The sequence below is a fragment of the Canis aureus genome, chromosome 1 (assembly GCF_053574225.1).
Source record: "Canis aureus isolate CA01 chromosome 1, VMU_Caureus_v.1.0, whole genome shotgun sequence".
Taxonomy (NCBI): Eukaryota; Metazoa; Chordata; class Mammalia; order Carnivora; family Canidae; genus Canis; species Canis aureus.
The window spans coordinates 103,823,890-103,840,991 of NC_135611.1; the positions used below are offsets into that span (position 1 = coordinate 103,823,890).

General features: G+C 60.5%; 2 protein-coding genes across 11 annotated transcripts in view; one reads left to right on the plus strand and one right to left on the minus strand.

Annotated features, from left to right (window-relative positions):
* Positions 1–2,336, plus strand: part of LENG1 (leukocyte receptor cluster member 1) — a 3,222-nt gene extending 886 nt beyond the window's left edge. Inside the window, exons 2-4 of the mRNA XM_077915683.1 lie at positions 320–499; positions 1,163–1,425; positions 2,044–2,336. Of these exons, the coding sequence (XP_077771809.1) occupies positions 320–499; positions 1,163–1,425; positions 2,044–2,317 (717 nt within the window). The 3' untranslated portion in view covers positions 2,318–2,336. The remainder of the gene's footprint in view (positions 1–319; positions 500–1,162; positions 1,426–2,043) is intronic.
* CNOT3 (CCR4-NOT transcription complex subunit 3) lies at positions 2,285–15,539 on the minus strand. Of its 10 annotated transcripts, none has more exons than XR_013389590.1 (18): positions 15,279–15,538; positions 11,719–11,796; positions 11,538–11,605; positions 11,220–11,294; positions 11,008–11,097; positions 10,733–10,861; positions 10,536–10,631; positions 9,331–9,553; positions 9,102–9,235; positions 8,732–8,788; positions 7,166–7,553; positions 6,965–7,088; positions 6,290–6,488; positions 5,242–5,341; positions 4,929–5,127; positions 4,475–4,690; positions 3,832–3,957; positions 2,285–2,649 (listed from the first exon to the last, which is right to left on the minus strand). XR_013389590.1 is itself a non-coding variant. In XM_077915449.1 (18 exons), exons 2-18 carry the CDS (start codon positions 11,741–11,743, stop codon positions 2,551–2,553), a joined length of 2,232 nt encoding a protein of 743 aa, XP_077771575.1. In that variant the 5' UTR covers positions 11,744–11,796; positions 15,279–15,539; the 3' UTR covers positions 2,285–2,550. The 10 variants fall into 10 exon arrangements, 7 of the variants coding, with proteins under 7 accessions (XP_077771575.1, XP_077771542.1, XP_077771534.1 ...); XR_013389607.1 differs by having other exon boundaries at positions 9,331–9,550; positions 15,279–15,537; XM_077915449.1 differs by having other exon boundaries at positions 4,558–4,690; positions 4,929–5,094; positions 15,279–15,539.
* Between the last annotated feature and the right edge of the window lie 1,563 nt (positions 15,540–17,102).

Genomic DNA, 17,102 nt, shown 5'->3' on the forward strand with positions numbered 1-17,102 from the left:
TTGTCAGCAGATTGCACGTGGTCGAGGGACAGTGATCTGGAGCCTTACTGTATTTCTGGTCGCCTGCTCGCAAATTTTGGGCTGCCTTCCTAGCTGTTTTTATTGTGCCAGCTGAGGTTGGGAAACCCTTCTGGTTCACCAAAGGCAGCGTACAAACCCAGGTGTCACCTCATTCTCCCATCCTCTCCCCCAGGCTGGGTGATGCTCTGATGAGCCCTCAGCACCAGCACGGGGATTCTCTGTGCTTGGCACCGGTCTCACAGTTCTTGGAGGCATGGCTAGGCAATGAATGCTCTGCCTGTAACTTTCTTTTCCCCAGGCCCGCACAGAATTCCTACGGAAGAAAGCCAGGCACCAGCACTCGCTACCTGAGCTCCAAGCAGCAGAGGCGGGAGCCCCCAGTTCTGGCCCTGTGGACCTATTTCGGGAGCTGCTGGAGGAAGGGAAAGGGGCGACCAGAGGCAATAGAGAGTATGAGGAAGAAAAGCGACAGGAGAAAGTAAGCTGCGCGCCCCCCCCACACCCGTCCCTGTCAGTCAGGGGTAAAGTCTGGGGTGACTGATGGGAACAGAGAGGTAGGGTGGGGATGAAATGAGCTGACACAGAGAACTCAGTACTGGAACACAGCACTCCCAGTGTGGGTTATTGGCACCCTCCCTGCAGGGGCTTGGAAGTGGGTGCACGGCACTGTCAGGTACAGACCCCTTGGGCTGATGTCAAGACCCTGTGGAGGTGTATTAGGAAGCTTTTTCATCTAAATCAGAACCTGGGTCCTGTCACTTACCCACTTTCAGGGGTTCCCACCAAACTCTGAACTTGCCTTTGTCTCGCCTCACTCCTTTGCCTTGCTGGCGGGCTTTCAGGTTCATCTTTAAAGTATCTCCCCAAAGATGCTGCCTCTGAACCCTAAAGCAGCTGCACCCTGTCCTTCCCCCTTGTGTTTTTTTTTTTTTTTTTTTTTTTTTTTTTCCCCTTGTGTTTTTTGTTATTGAATTGACACTCTGCCCAGTGCAGGAGGCCCACCTGTCCTTGGAAAAATGGCTGAGTTGACTCATGCTGCTTCTACCTGTCCAGGAGCCTGGGGGATTCTGTTGTCACAGGTAGGGCTCCCTGAGTGGAGACATCGCTGACATCCTCAGTTCCCTCTTTCTGTCCCCCTCAGGAGAGGCAGGAGAAAGCTCTGGGCATCCTGACCTACCTGGGCCAGAGTGCAGCAGAAGCCCAGACTCAGCCGCCTTGGTATCAGCTACCCCCACGGCAAGGGGCCCCCCAGCTCAGCCCAGGTCCAGATGAAAAGATCAAGAACCGCCTGGACCCTCTACAGGAGATACAGAAGCACTTGAGGAGGAAGAGACGGCACAGTGGGGACAATGGTGGCCATGGCAGGAAGGGGAAGGAGAAGCCTGAGAAGCAGCAGCCTGAAGTGTAAGGAAGTGGGCAGCTGCATTGGTGCTGTCAGGGTGAGGGGCTGGGGGCCTGGGGAGGCAGCTCGCCACGTGTGGCTTTGGGGCCCCAACGCCCTAGCAGGGGGTCTGCAGAGGCAAGCTGGTTTTCCTGAGCCCCTGTGACCCTTCACTCAGCCTTGATTGTCCAGTGGCTTCTAAAGAGACAGGGCGTGAAGAGACACTGTGGTGACTGGGGACGTAACCTTGTTTCAAGGTTTTCTCGCTTCTATGCAAAATAGCAATAGATGAAACCCACTGACACAAAGCTTTCTGGGGTCTAGTTTGAGAACCACGGGGTCAGTCAGAGCAGGTTTGTGTCCCAAGGAGGACAAACCTGAGCAGGTCTCCTAGCTCCTACAGAAGGAGAAACTGAGGTCCTGGCTGTGCTCATCATCATAGCTCATGATTTGGAGGGGCATCAGGGGCAGTGATGGCAGTCCTGGGTCCTTGCACAGCATGAGGCCAGCTTCCTACCCACAAACCTCTCAGACCAGAGCAGGTAGAGGTGGACGGGGTTCCAGGTGGGGCAGCTCCTTCTTGGGGGAAAGTGGGACCTCTAGGGGCTACAAGCTTTCTGACCTGAGTGTTCTCCCCCCAGACCCCCATCCCTGGACCAGCTTCGAGCTGAACGTCTTCGGCGGGAAGCAACAGAACGGGCTCGGGCAGAGGCCCTGCTGGCACGAGTCCGGAGCACAACCCCCCAGGAGGAGCAGCCTGAGGAGGAGACAGATGAACGGCGGAGGCGGTACAACTCCCAGTTCAATCCCCAGTGGGCCCGGCGCCCCACCAGCAAGACCCCAGCGCTCACTGACTCCTGGGGGGAGAGGAGAGGCCGCAGCTGCCAGCCGTCATATAAAACTATTTATTCATAAATATTTTCCAAAATGAAAATAGGTTTACCAAAAAATGTCCCTCACTGGGGAGGGGAGGAGGGGGCAGCCCTCGCCCCCGGGCCCCCAGGGTGGGGCTGCTTCCTGGGGGTGAGGGCTGCCCCAAGGCCTGGGGCCTCCCCCAGTCTTCCAGGGCCGGGCCCTAGCCTGGGCAGGGGGGTCAGCATGCGGGGGGGGGGCGGGGGGGCGCGCGGGGGTAGAGGGAGGGCCCGGTGTCACTGGAGGTCCCGGTCCTCCAGGTAGCGGTACTCAAAGGTGAAGCCTTCCTTCTTCCGCTGGCCCCACTTCTCGTAGTCAAAGTAGATGTAGGTGCCCTGCCCAGGGGAGAAGGTGGTCAGTGAGTGGACGAGCAGGTGGCCAGGAATCTGGGCCGGACCGACAGACAGAGGAAACGGATCTCTGGGCCAGGGACGGGCCAGGGACGTGCCAGGTACCAGGCCCAGCGGCCTGCATGCACGTGCCAGCTCCTTCCACCCTCACCAGGCTCTTTTTGGTCAGGAAAAGATTCTCCTGCCCCCTTTAAAGGAACCGGGGAGGCAGAGGCGCACCAAGGCCAGCATGGGGCCTCAGTCCCCCGCACATTTACACAGCATCTGACTTCTCCCGAGGGCTGCGGCGCTTGAGCACAGGAGCTGGTGCTCAGCCCTCGAGCTGTGTGCTGCTAGCATTGACCTTCACACAACCCCGAGGCTGTTACCCCATCCTAGAGAATGGAATAGGCTGAGTCTAAGTCCAGGCACGCTGTTGGGATAGATGTTTTATTGGTGACAGTGGTGGCGTGGGTGTTTCTGAAGGAGGGAGGCCTTGCCGTGGACTTGGAGGATTACTTTGGCCCAAGCCAGGATAGAGAGGGGAGTCTGCTTAATGTCAGAGAGGACACGGGGAAAGGGCCGGGTCTGCATCAGTATCTGAGATGCTGCAAAGAACCTGAAAAGAACTGAGGGGAGGGGACCGAGTTCTCTGAGGATAGAGGCCTTGTTCAGAACTTGGCATCAGGCAAATATTGGGTAGAAAAAACCATTGTGGAACACAACAATTAGAAGTTATCAGAAGCCAACACCCCCATGGTACTACAGAGCGGGCACCACAGAGTACTCACATGTCATTAACTCATCTAATCCTTGTAACAACTGCACACATGGGGTTTGTCAGCTCGTGTTTATACATAAGGGCATGGAGGCAGGTCCAAGCGACTTGCCCAAGGTCACCCAGCTGGAGCTGAATTCAAACCCAACACAGCCTGGCCACAGAGTGTTGTGCAACAAGTAGGAAGTTCTGATTTTCACCATGTGGGAAGGTCATTAAAGAATACAGCTTCCCTGTTTGTGTTTGCCGAGGAGCCCCTGATCTGCTGGGTGTGAGACGATAGGCCAGGTGCCTCCCCGGAGGACGGGACACCATGGTGATGCCCCAGGGGAGGACCAGCAATGGGGCCGGAGGAAGAGGACGACGACCACGGGCCTGGGGGTGGGCAGGGCACAGCGAGGGGCCCTCACCTGCTCAAACTCATCTGTGATGGTCTTGGGCTCCTCGTGCCTCTGGAACCACATCATGTACTTGGTGTGGAACCGCCACGACTGCTTCTTTAGGGCCTTGGCTGCCAGATACTGCGCCTTTGTGCCCTGGGGGAGGAAGGGAGGAGCCAAGGATCAGGGGGCCCCCAAACTGGTGGGGGCAAGGGGCACAGGGCATCAGGGCTGACCCGGGCCCCGCCGTAGACCGAGGGTGGGCTGGACAGTCCAGGTGGAGATGGGTGGGGACACAGAACATACCACTGCTGGTCAGGAAGAAATAGCTTTCAGAGAAGCTTTGAGAAGGAAAAGAAACTACTGCGTGTTGAGAGCAGGCAGTTCAGGAAGCTTCCCAGGGCAGGATGAGAGTGGGGCTGGTTCTAACTCCCTGGGGTCATGCAGAGGGGACAGTTCTCTAGTGGCCTCCAGAGGCCGTGACTGCACTGTGACGGATACCGGGGCACACCCACAGGAGGCCAGAGGGGCGGGGGCTCCCAAGCCCCCACAGTGGACAAACCTAGCCTGAGCTGAGGTGGGGATGGGGACAGGTTTGCCTGGGGGGTGAGGGGAGGGCAGGACTGGGGACAGGGAGGGGGTGCGGTCCCTGTGGCCGCAGTGGGGCACCCACCTCACCCCTCCAGCCCGAGGGGGGACGGCGGCGGTGGCGGCGAAGCCGGGGGGCCCGAGGCTGCCCCGGGGGCCCTGCTGTACCTCCAGATAGTAGAAGATGAAGAAGAGCGTCTCAGTCGACAGGCGCTGGTAGAACTCCACGGTGTCCGAGTGTGGGGGTGGCATCTGGTGGTGGTAGGGGGGTGTCGGGCAGGGGTTCCGGGGGAGGTACTGCCTGTGGACGAGAGGAGGCTTATTCTAGTGCCTGATGATTCCCACGGTCTCGAGGTGGGGGTAGAAATCTAGACCTGATGTGACCACAGCCGCCCACCCCACGGATCAAGGGAGCTTCCAGGTACCCATCACCCCAGCATGGAGGACCAGCAGCAAGCTTCACACAGTGTCTCAGGACTGGGGAACCATACCCCCCCATCAGGGCTGCCTCCCCACGCTCAGGGGTCTTGGTCCCTCACCGGATCCGCTCGGAGTCTGAGGGGTGGGGCATATGGTGCCAGGCGGCCTCTTCCATGGCCTGCTGGTAGAGCTGCTCCTTGGTGAGGGGCACAGGCCCCAGGGGACACACGCCCAGCGAGAGCGGGATGTTCACTTCTGACAGCTGCAGGGGCGGCTGAGCTGAGGCTGGTGGGGCGGACGTGCTGCTCAGGATGATGTCTGCAGGGCGGTGTGGGGGGTGTGGCAGGGCCAGGCCCTCCGGTGAGGCTGGAGTGTGCCGTTACACCTGCCCGGCCGCCCCCGCCCCCGCCCCCGCCTCACCCAGACCCTCACCTCGCTCGGTTAGGTGCAGCGTTGGCACAGGATCCTCGATGCCGGAGCTGATGGCTGCCCGCTCTGCCATGGACTTGAGAGAGCTCAGAGGTTCCGGGGCCTGTGGGGAGAAGACAGCTGCTACCCATGCTGCTTCCCCCTCTGGCGGACGCTTGGCTCAGCCAAGGCTACCAGTTCTTCACCAAGGCAGCTGGCAGTGGGGAGAAAATCCGGATGTTGGGGCATAGGCAGCATCAGAGGAATGCCCGGTGAGCAGGGCCCCTCCCGAGCCGGACCATGACCGCGTGCTGCACATGGCAGACCAAACTGTGGTGCATGGATGCGGCACCACCACCGCTCAGAACATGTGGTAGCACACAATTCTCATACCCACACTAGCACCCACTCTGCTGGCGGCCATGCCATGGGAGGCTGCTGTGGGGCAAGGATCTGCACGTACCCCAGCTCCCATGGCAGCCATCCCAGAATTCTGGCACAAGAGAACCACTCCTTCCCTTAGCCTGTCCTGCTATGGGGACCTCACCGGACCCCAGGACCCCCATCACTCCCGGCTCAGAGGTCTCTCCTTAGAGACCTTGCTGGGCCACCTCCCCAGGTTCAGTACAAGACATCTCTACGGCTCCACAGCACGTGCTGCCCTGCCCCGTGCAGTCACACGCAGCTTCCCGTACAGAAGGCGGGACCTGGGTGTATTCACCCAGCATGAAATGCATCCCAGAGTGGGCATCAGTGTTTTCTCAATTTAGGCGGTCCCTCGGAAGGGAAAAGGATGGTGGTGAGCTGGATGATGGGTGTCTGAAGGAGTAAGCAGAAATGGGGACAGAGATGATGGGAACCCAGAGTGCAAGAGGGCAGGTCCCAACAGGAGCACAGGAAAGTGTCCCAGAGGGCAGGATGGTGGAGGAGCTCAGAGACCAGGAGAGAGCGCAGGCAGTGTGGAGAGCACACCAGAGCCCCCCAGAGGAGTTGAGGGTGGCAGACCTGCAGGTTGGGGGACAGCAAATGTACAGGAGGACGGCAGGACAAGGACACAGCAGCTGGGGCCCACCTTGATCTCTGGGGCGGTGCTGAACTGTGGAGGTCCGTTGAGCAGGGCGCCAGCTGCCTTGGCCTCACTGAAGCTAGGTGTCGGGGAGCTGGGAGGGTTCACGGGAAGCGGCACCAGGAGGCTGGGTCCTCCTGTATTGTTCCCTGAGCCTGGGGCCACACCCCCAGCCCCTGCAGGGGCTGCTGCACTGGGTTCCTTCCTGGGCAGCAGAGAAGGAGAGAGGGCTCGGTGCTCCAGGGACGAGTCAGGCCGCGGCGACGGCACATGGGGTGGGGAGCATGTGGGAGGTGGATGTTCCACTTAGGTGCATGGACACAGGGCAAGTGCGTCCATCCCTTGGGGCAGCCCACCCAGAGCCTGGTAAGGAGGCAGACCCAGGGAGCAGCTCTTCACTCCTCCCTTTCTTGGGGCCATCTTCTGAGAAAGGTCTGACCTGAGGTATGGAGCGGCAGCTCTCTGAGGGGAGTCAGGTGAGCCTGAGGCAGGTCACCAGAAAGGGGACATATGGAACTCTGTGAGCACTCCCAATCAACCAAGGAACGTTTTAAAACAGTCAAAAGGGCAAAGCTAGGGGACTGGCATATACGATGTTCTGGCTGGAAAGAAGTTGGACACGACACCCAACCCAGTGGGAGAAGTCCTGGCAAGGACAGGGGCTGAAGGCCAGACACTCACGAGGTGCTGGGAGGTGGGTTGTGGGGACCTGATGGGGGGCCCAGAGCCTGGCTGCTGGCACCACTGCCCCCACTGCTGCTGAGAGCCACCTCTGCCGGGCTGTCGGCCACCACTGAGCTATAACCTGGGGGTGGGAAGAGAGAATGAAAAGAGGCCAGCCAATCCCAGACCCCCCCAACCCCCTGCAGTCCTCCCACTTACTGGTGGCGCCGTTCTGTTTGCCAGCACCTCCACCTCCACTGCTGTTACTACTGCCACTGCCGCCACTGCCGCCTCCACCACTTCCCCCTCCCCCACCGGGCTGGACACTCGGAGGCCGGGGCTGGGTGGTGCTGGACCCGCTGGGGGCTGGTGGGGCCACGGCCTGGGCGTAGGGGGCAGGGGTGCCGGAACTGTGGCTGGGAGCTGGGCTGGCCTTGGGGCCCAGGGCACTTGTGGGCGCTGCTGGGGTGGAGGCCCCATTGTTGCCAGGAGTGGTGCTAAGGGCAGAGGTGGCAGGTGGGGGGCCAGGTGGGTAGCTGGGCGGCACGGCCGGAGACTGAGGATGCTGGTTGCTGTGGACAGGCTTAGAGCCATTTTTGGCTGGAGACTGCAGGTGGGAGAGAAGAGGATCAGGATCCAATTGACCAGCAGGTCTGCTGAGCCTCCCGCACATGCTGCCCGCCCTCCCCCCCGCCGCCCCGGCACCCCTCCTCCAAGCTGGGCTGCCATCCTCACTGGGCCTGGCTGCCTGAGCTTCCTCCCCCTGCTGACCTCAGCCTCAAGGCTTCAATAACCACCTTCACACCTAAGACACTCACATGCATCCCAGCCCCCACCCCAGCTCCCCATGTCCTACATGGACGCCTCCCCACAACATCCGGTGGGGGTTTGACACACAACCAGGGTGTCGGTCACAGACACCCATCTGAGGGCAGGGAGGTAACTAAATGTCCTCAGTATGAAATTAGTCCAACCAGCTGAGTCCAAGAGAAGAAAAAAAATCTAAATTGGACAGCAGTCCTGAATGTCACTTCAAGGGTCACAAAAGCTACTTGAAGGGCTGCTGATGACCACTACCTAGAGAGCAGAGTGACACGCCCAGGGCACAGTGGCAGCTAACTGCTCCCCACACCTCACACATGCCACATGTCAAGGGATTATGAGACCAACTGGTTCCTGGCCCCCCCCCCAGGGCCTACAGCAGCCCTACCGGTGCCCTCCCACCAGGCTCCTCCCTAACTAGGACCCTGGTTCGAGGACCAGCTCCCGTCCCAGATCCACAGGGTTCACTGGGGGAACACAGACGGCCTGAGAAGTGCCTCCCCTCTCGGAAGTCCATGATGTCCATCACTAGCACAGCCAAGACCCAGGACAAGGCCCAAAGATGCCCAAAGAAACCCGTGTGACTTCTGACTGGTCGTTTCTCCAGCTGGTGGGGCCATTCCACAGCCACTCCACAAGGGGCGGGGTGGGGGGGGACCCTCGGCCTGAGCCAGGTGGGTCATCTTTGGACACCACCCACCTGTCTGCCCGCCCCCTTCTCCCCACCTGGTAAACCATAGTCTTCCCCCCACGTCACGGGCAGGGGTCTCTCTGGAGCAATGTCTCCTGACCACCCAGGCCAGGCCACTACTCCATGCCACACACTCAACCACAGCACCAGCCACCTGCTTGCCTGGCCCTCCACACCTGCCCTAAGTAAGGCTACTGGCCTTCCTCGGGGTGCACTCAGGCCTTTGTGAGCCCTGGGAGCCAATGGCAGACTGATGTGCCCGTCACACCTACCTGGCTGACTTCGCTATCTGTTGAGCGTCCTCTCTTCTTGTCATCTTCAGAGTTTTCCTGAAGTGAGAGAGGAGCAGTCGGAAACCTGTGTGACCCCTAGGGCCCCAACAGAGACTCCAATCTCTGAAGCTCCCAGGGCTGCTGCGGGACCTATGCCCTTAACCTCATCGGGGGACCCAGGGTCCTTGTCTCCTGGGAGCCAGCACCCCCTGCCAGCGTCTCACAGGCCTGGCAGCCTGCTCTCCTCAGGGAATCCAGTCCTGGATCCCTGCCTGAGCCACCCCCCACTGCCTGGCCTCTGCCGCATGCTCCAACCCGTGACACCAAGACCCCACTTCCTTGGTTCCCCTCCCCTGGGCTGCCTCCTCACCGTGGTGCAGTTGGCCGGGCTGGGCGGGATGGGAGAGCTGGAGGTGGTCGAGGTGGGTGTGCTGCTGGACTGGTTGAAGATCTCATCCTCCATATGACTGTGGCTGGGGGGGGAGGTGGCGACCAGCGCCTGTGCTGTTGGGAGCAGGGAGGGGCATGCTGAACAGGCTCGGGCACCGTCCCACCTGGCCCTCACTGCCCCATGCCCGTAGGCCAACCCCGGGCCTCACGAATGTCCTCGAGGTCCAGATCGTCATAGAGGAACTCGTTCTCCTCGAAGTCAGGGTCCTGGGACGAGTCGACATAGTACTCAACGTCATCCTTGATCTTGCGAATGGCATCAACAAGGATAGAGTCGTTGTCCAGCATGCGCAGGATGGTCTCCAGCATGCGCACGTGGTAGCGGTGCTTCTCGATGTGCCGCTTCAGGCCCTCAATCCGGTCCTGCTTCTGCTGGCGAGCCCAGGGCCAGGCTCAGGGGCTGCAGGGCACCTGCCCAGGCCCCTCCTGCCCCCGCAGAACCCGTCCTCAGTCCCCGACCCCTGCAGAGATGCAGGAGGCTCCACTCCAGCCCCTCCTGGCACAGGCAGTGTGGAGTCTGCCCGCCCCGACCCCTCAAGGACCCTCAGCTCCCACCCAGACATCCCTGGAAACCTCCCAACAGACCAGAAAGCCCCATGCCTCCTACACTGTGGCCCTCCCTGCAGCTCCCGACAGCCCAGATCTCACAACTGCAGCCTACCCCACCCCGCCCCATCTTGCTCTAACGGCAAATGATGATGCCTGTTTGCAGCAAGCTTGCGGTTTATGACCACCGTCATCTTTGTCCTCACAATCCCCACCCCTAGGGGTCCAGATTCAGTAGCTTGGCTCGGGCTCTCCAGCCACCTGCCCCTCCTTCAGTTCTAAATATCCCCATCCTTTCCACAAGGACCTGTTGTGGCTCCAGCTTCCCAAACTCCTCGGAGTCTGACACCCAGATTGGGCACCTCTCCCATGCCCCCTGCCCCTGGACCCAGCTCTCCGCTGCCTCTGCCATCAAGTACATGTCGTTTGCATCCCCCTGAATCCACACCCTTCAGCCCTGGAGTTCTGGAATCTGGGAACCTAGAGCTGGCTCTGCCCTAGATGGCTCTTCTCAGCCCAAATGAGGCTTGCCTCTCCTTACTGCCTCAGGACCTGAGCCTTCTCGGAGCCAGGAGGCTTCAGCTCTCAGACTTCTCCACCCTGTATGGCTATCTGCTCTCACCTAGTCTGCAACCCCAGCAGAACCCAGCATGTTCCCCCAAACCACTCCCCCTTTCCATGGTGCCACTGCTGACCAAGGCTGGAGCCCTGACACTGGCTCACAGACAGGTGCTACCCCCAACGGGCCACATGCCTCCCACTCGCCAGCTCATCTCTGTCCCCTGGGTGCAGTGTCCCCCCTACTCACATCCTTGTCACCTTTCTTCTTGCGCGTCTGCACAGACAGTGACTCCACTTCACTCTCAAACTGGTCCACCTGCATGTTCAGGGTGTCAATGGTGTTCTGGGGGAGAGAGAGTGGAAAGGCAGCTGGTCAGCAGGTCTCCGTGGATGCCTGGAGGTTAGGGCCCCAAAGGTCACCTCCTCCTCTCTTTCCTGACTCACTGTGAGCCACTGGCCGACCTCCTCCTTCTCCTTCTGGGCAGGGTCCACCTTCTGCGCCAGGCCCAGGCCCTCCTTGCTGTAGGCTTTAGTCTTGGTCTCTCGCTCCACAACTTTGAACCGTTCCATTTGCTGTGGAGAGCGCAGTTGGCAGGAGATCCCAGCCCATCACCTCTCCCCTTAACCTTGCTGGAGAAACCATCCTCTTCCAGAGACTTCTTGGGCCCAGGGAGTCCGGCCACCTCCCACCTCTCAGGTACCAGGCTCTGAGCTCCTACCGTCTCAATGAGTTTGCGGTTGTCTATGAGCTGCCTCTTGTCCTTGATCTCGTTGGATGCTACCCATGTCTTGATCTGGTCCCTCAGCCGCTGCAGATGGGGAAAAGCAAGAGTCACATTGCCTCAGGACCTGGGCACCAAGGCTGCCAGCCCCCTCCTCCCTGTTCCCTCTGCCCTCAGGATGCAGGAAGCCGGGCCCCTAGGCCCCTCACTTGAAGCTTCTTAATCTCCTTCTTTAGATCAGCTTCATACTTTTCTTTCTGGTTCGCGTTGGCTGCATTGTGGAGCTGCGGGATGAAGGGAGCCCAGGTGTCAGTGTGGGGCTTGCCATCCTAGTGCCCATTCTAGTGGTGAAGCTCCAGCCTCTGAGGAGTATGGATGCCCCCACCCCCATCTGTCTCAGAGCTGCTCCTTCCGTCCTCAGCACCAGACCCACAGCCCCTCTCCCTGGCCTACACCCAGAGACCCTGAGCCTTTTCCCATGCTCTTCTCCTCTAAGACCCAGACTGTTAAGGCCCCAGGCTCTGTACCTTCTGCCAAATATCCTCAAACTGTTCCACGCCCTCGGACACCTTTTTGAGGCAGCGATCAATCTCACCTGGCCAGGGAGGAGAGGCTATTAGCACCTTGCCCAGGCAGCAGGCACCCAGTGGGGAGTTCTGAGGATAGTGGGCACGAGGCCACACAGGCAGTGGGCAGGGAGACCAGTACCTTGGAGTTTGCGCTTGTCCGCCATCTTCCCTGCCCTACAGACGCACTCTCTTCATACTCTCTTAGAGACGGACGCTGCTGAGAGACAAGGAAGGGGGACATGTTTATTCCCTGTCTGTTCCAAACACAAACATGACGAGGCTGGGAACAGGAATACATGGGATGGTAAAGCGAAGATGCGTTCACTCTCTGATGAGAGATGAGGCCAAGTTCTACTTATGCTGCCCTGACAGCCCACTGCAGGGGTCTGAACACTCTGGAAGTTTGCTGAAACAAGGAAACAAATGTACTTTTCGTGTACCTCCGACCCAGGAAGTGGGAAGTACCCAGAGCACGGGATACTTTCTCACCAGATGACAGACATTTTAGAGCAAGAAGTCAAGCAGCCCATGGCTGAGTGCTGGGGATGAAGGCCCACAGAGGGGCAGGGCACACAGGTGTCTAGACTCCTAACTCGGGGAGGTTAGCCCTCAGACAGGTCAGAGACAGTTTTCAGGGAGAAAGTTCAGATGCTGTGAGAACTGCAGGGGAAGGAGGGGGAGCAGCGGGAGATGGGAAATACCTGGAATCAGGAACAGCTAAACCCACCCGTCGTGACAGGACTGGGTCCCAAACAGAAGAGGGCCTTACACCACCAAGTTCATTCCAGAACAGAATCCTTAAAACACAAGAGACGGCCCAACCCAAAGACACCGATACCAAGATTTAGACACATGGGAGTAGAAAGCATCACCCCCGGAGGGCCAGGAAGGTGGAAGGGGACCACAGCTATGAGAGAGCCATCTGTGCACTCGAAGGAGTTAACGTATCAGATGTGGTGGTAACACAGGTAACACAGCCAGGACCAGGAGAGAGGGGCATCTTCACCCTAACAGTCTATGCAACCCAAAGGACGCTGAGGTCAAAGGGGAGCCACCAGGAGCTCTGGCCCAAGGAAGCCACAACTTAGGGTCGACACCAGGATCAGGGAGGATCCACGAGCCTTGCAGGAGTGTTATGCCAGAGGTCACTCCCCAGAGAGGGGGTCTCTCCTGAAGTGTGGCTGAGACAGGCCCAGGGCAGGGAGCCCAGGGCAGGAAGCCCAAGAGCGGCCTTACCCACAGCCAGGACGGACTGCCTCACCAACAGCCCTATCCAACAACACTTTCTACGATGACAGAAATGCTCCCTATAAATGCTACCTATGTCTCTAAATACCACTATGAAAAACTAGAACTTTGCATTTTTATTTCAATTACACACAGCTAACGGCTAGCGTATGAGTACACGTATGAAAGCACAGGGCATGAGAGTATGCTGGAGAAGGACCAAGGCCCCAAGGCTGTCTGCACCAGCATCCTCCGCGAGAGCCCATTCTGGACACTGAAGAGCGGGGGAGAGGGATGTCACAGCTCAGACTTGAGGGAGCATACATCTCCATAAGAGCCAACCCAGATGATGGCTCCACCCTCGGCCCCAGGCCAGCCGACACACCACAGTGGGGCCAGATCCCCACACAAGATCCCTCCAAAAAGGAGGCAGCCAGAGAAGCACCTAGCAGACAGTTGCACAGAGAGGACCAAACTGAAATGGAAGAGCCTTTGGCCTGGGAGCTTGGGAGAGGGCCAGGACCCCAACACAGGAATGCCTCTTACTGCCCAGGGGCAGCCCGGAGGGAGAGGATGCATGCCACAGCTCAGGGGGGAGGTGATACCCCAAGAGGGGAGCAGACTGTGGCAAGTCCTGAAGGAGTGAGAAGCATGGTGCCAGGGGAACAAGAGACCTCACCCAGGAGAGGACATCTTGGGCCCAGGGAAGACAACCCTGGATCTGTGGGAGGCACCAGGGCCCAGGGTACTTGCACCTTCTGGGTACTTGCACCTTCTGGGCTGGGTGCTACAGTGGACAGGAGCCTTTGCTGTGGGAGCAACAGCCCCTGCCTTTGAAGAAAGATGCTCTCTCTCCCCCACCCTGAAACAAGGGACCAGAGATAAAGAGAACTGGAGCCTGGGCCTTGAAGTGGAGGTGCCACAACGGAAAAGCCTCATTCTAATAGAGCTGGGAACCCCCATGGCTCCTGCGGGATCCTCAAGGAAAAGGTAACCACAGTAGGCCCACCGAGACAGGGGATCTCAGGCACCAAAGAGCTCCCACGCTCATGGCAAAGTGTCTCAAACATAACTGAGGAAACAAGAAGCCCTGGCCCAAGAGGCTTCACCAAGTCTCATCCCTCCCCAGGAGCCCATTCTGGGGTTGGGGTAAGTAGTGCGCCAGACCCATGGGAGGCAACAGCCATTTCAATGCAGGACCAAAATGACAATCATGGACAGCCCCCAAAACCAAAGCTCCAGGGAAAGGGCACAGTCACAGAGAGGCCTTGCCGGGGACCCGGGGAGGAGGGCAGAAAGCCTAGTCCCTAACCCCGGGGGCTGTCACAGTGGACCAGGAGCTTTGGCACACTGGGAAGTGACGCTGGAGAGCAATCCTTAGCCCAGGAGGCTGCTGACGGAGCCACACAATGCTCCTGAGACCCTGGAGGAGGGACATGTAGAGCCTAGGGTGCAGGTAGTCACCCCCCCACACACACACACACACAGGGAGGCTGACACCAAGGATGGGGGCCTGGGAACCCCACCCGGGGAAAAGACTACAGCAGAGGAACCTCCGTGCTTCGCAGACTGACAACGGCGGGGGGTCTCCCAGCCGCTGAGAGGGTGGAAGCCTTAGAGCCACACCTGAGAGCATGCAGGAAGGGGCAGAAGCGCTGCCCTGTGCACCTACACCTAACACGGGCCAGGGCCCACCGGGGCAGGAACCCGCTGCCTGGGGGAAGCAACACCGAGAAAGTTTCCTTGCCCTGGAGGAGAAAGCACACCCCCCAGCAAAGTGCACATGTCTCATTGGTAGGGGAGCCTCAGCCCTAGGAGGCCTCAGGCTCCCAGGGGTCCCCGGTACCTGGGAGTGGGGTGCCGTGTGCCCGGGACCCAACACTGCGGACACCAGTAGGGACCAGCACAGACGCCGGGGGGCGGGCCGGGCCACGGGGGGGTGCACTCCACCAAGGGCTGATGGGAAGGGGGCACGCTATCGGCACACCCAGGTCCGTGGCGGGCGCCCCAGACCCGCGAAGCCGAGGGAGTGGGAGTGACATCACCCGGCCCGAGGGGCAGCGCAGGGGCTGCCCCGGCCGCCCCGAAGGCGCAAGGCCCGGGCCCCCGACTTTCCGCTGCGGGGCAAACTTTGGCGGAGGCTGCCGGGGGCCGGCGGCGGGCGGTGCAGGGGGACCTGGCCCCGGGGTGGAGACCCCCTCCCCGAGCCGCCGCCCCCGACGCGGAAAGGGGCGGCCCCGCGCGCCCGCACCACCGGACCCCCGCGGGGGACCTCCGGCGCCGCCGCGGGGCGCGGACGAGGGGGGCACGGGGGGCGGGGGCAGGGCGGCGGGCGCCGGGGCCGCCCCTGCCGGGAGCCGGAGGTCCGCCCGCGGGGGCCGGGGGTGCGGGGGCGGCCATGTCGCGACAGGCGGTGGTGGCGCCGGGGGAGGAGGGGAAGGGGTCCGGCCCAGTCGAGCCTGACGCTCTCACCACAGGAGCTGGCGCCGCCGCTGAGGAGCGTATCGCGACAGGCGGGGGAGGCGAGCACCCGCCGCCTTTTTCTCGCGCCCCGGGCCCGGGCGCTATCGCGATAGCGGCGCGAAGCGGAAGTGGGGTGGGGGGGAAGTGGGCCCGGGGTTGTTCTGACGACGGGGTCGGGGCTCAGGGGAGGCCGCGGCGTCTGCCGATGGCTCCGCGGAAGCTGACCGGGCCCGGTCCAAGATGGCGGCGGCGGAGGAGGCCTCCCCTCCTCTCTTCTCGTCTCTGGCGCCGACCCGCCCCCGAGCCCCGTGCACAGGCCTGTGATTGCTCCGGCGGCACGTCGCTCTTGCCCTTCGGTCGCACCCTATTGGTCTTTGGCCAGGACGCAGCCGGCCCCCTCTCGCCGATTGGGCAATCCCTCCAAGGCGCGGCGTTCGATTGGCCTCCCGCGCAGGCTACTAGGATTGGCTCAGGTTTTCCTCCCCGCTCCTCCTCCTCCCCGCCTCAGGGCACAACACGCCAGCGCGAGGGCCCGCGCGTCCATCAAGACGCCACTGTCGTGCTGATTGGATACACCCGCCCCCCTCTCCTAAACCAATTGGCCGCGGGGAGGAGCCAGGCTGATCAGGGGCGGGAAGTCGGGCGTCGAGTTTAGGGCCGTTTGTAATTGGTTGTGAGGGGATCTTCTGCCCCGAGGCCATTGGTTGGCTCCGGAAGTGGGTGGGGAAAGCGGAGGCAGGCGTGGAGCGTGGGCGTGAAAGGCCTTACACCTAATGGGAGGAGGACAGGTGCCGAAGTCGCCTGCCAATTAAAGCTGCGCTGGGCCACGGGGCGGAGCTGGGCCGGCGGGCCCGCCCCTCTCCGCTCGTTGGCCAGGACAGCTGTCGCTCACCGCGGCCAGTCCAGGGGCGCAGCGAGGGGGCGGCACCGGCCTTCGCGGCGTGTGAAACGGGGCGTAGCAGGCGGGCTTGGCTCCCGGGCGCGTAGTGCTCCTCTCGCTGCCTGTTTGGGATTCTCATGTTTCGGACTCAGGGTTGTAGATCGGAGGAGGGAGGCAGTGGTCACCGGCAGCTCCGCGCTCCGCGGCGGGGGAACAGGAGCTGCCTCTGCACGTCCGCTTCCTCCGCGTCGTGAGGACAATGCAGAGGATACGCAGGAGATCGCCCTGTGCCCTCCCGCGCCCCGGCTGCCCTCCTGGAGCTGGCATCCGCAGGAACACAGTAACTGTTGGCTCAGGGAAGGAATGAATGAATGCATGTGCATGCATGCGAGGGAAGACTTGTGGTCGACGACTCGGGAGGCACTGGTGCTTTCACGAACCCTGAGGCATTTGCCCAGGGTCAGACGGTCTAGATGGGAAGGTGGGGAAGGACAAATCCAAGGAGGGTGCAAGTGAGGGCTGCATCGGAATCGCCTGGCAAAGTAGGGGAAGGGTTTGTGAAAACGCAGTGTTCCCAGGTCTACACCGATGGAGATAGCGAAGCCTAGACGTCTGCACTTTTACACACTTCCCTGGGTGATCCCCATGCTCACTGGAGTTGGATGGCCATTGATCTAGAGCCACAACACTCTTCAACGTGTGGTCCCTGGATGGAGCAATGCCTCTCTCAGACATCTGGGAACCAACTGGAGATTTGTTAAAATGCATATTCTGATTCAGGAGTTGCCAGGTGATGCTGATGCTCCACAGTTGGCACTTTGAGTAGCAAGGATACAGAGCAGTGGTTCTCAAATTTGGTTGCACGTGGCTACAATACCCTGGGTGGCTTGAAAAAAAAAAAATCCAGATACTCAGGCTTTACCCTAGACCAGTGAAATCTGGAATTTCTGGAG

Bases quoted from the DNA above. Each gene is read 5' to 3' on its own strand.
- CNOT3 (XM_077915416.1), bottom strand. From the start codon at position 11,743: ATGGCGGACAAGCGCAAACTCCAAG. The intron at 10,862-11,007 runs GTAGGAGCTCAG...CGCTCTCCACAG, and splicing joins ACCGCAAACTCATTGAGACG to CAAATGGAACGGTTCAAAGT. The intron at 5,342-6,289 runs GTGGGCCCCAGC...TTCTCCCCACAG, and splicing joins GCACCGCCCCAGAGATCAAG to GCCCCGGAACCTCTGAGCTC.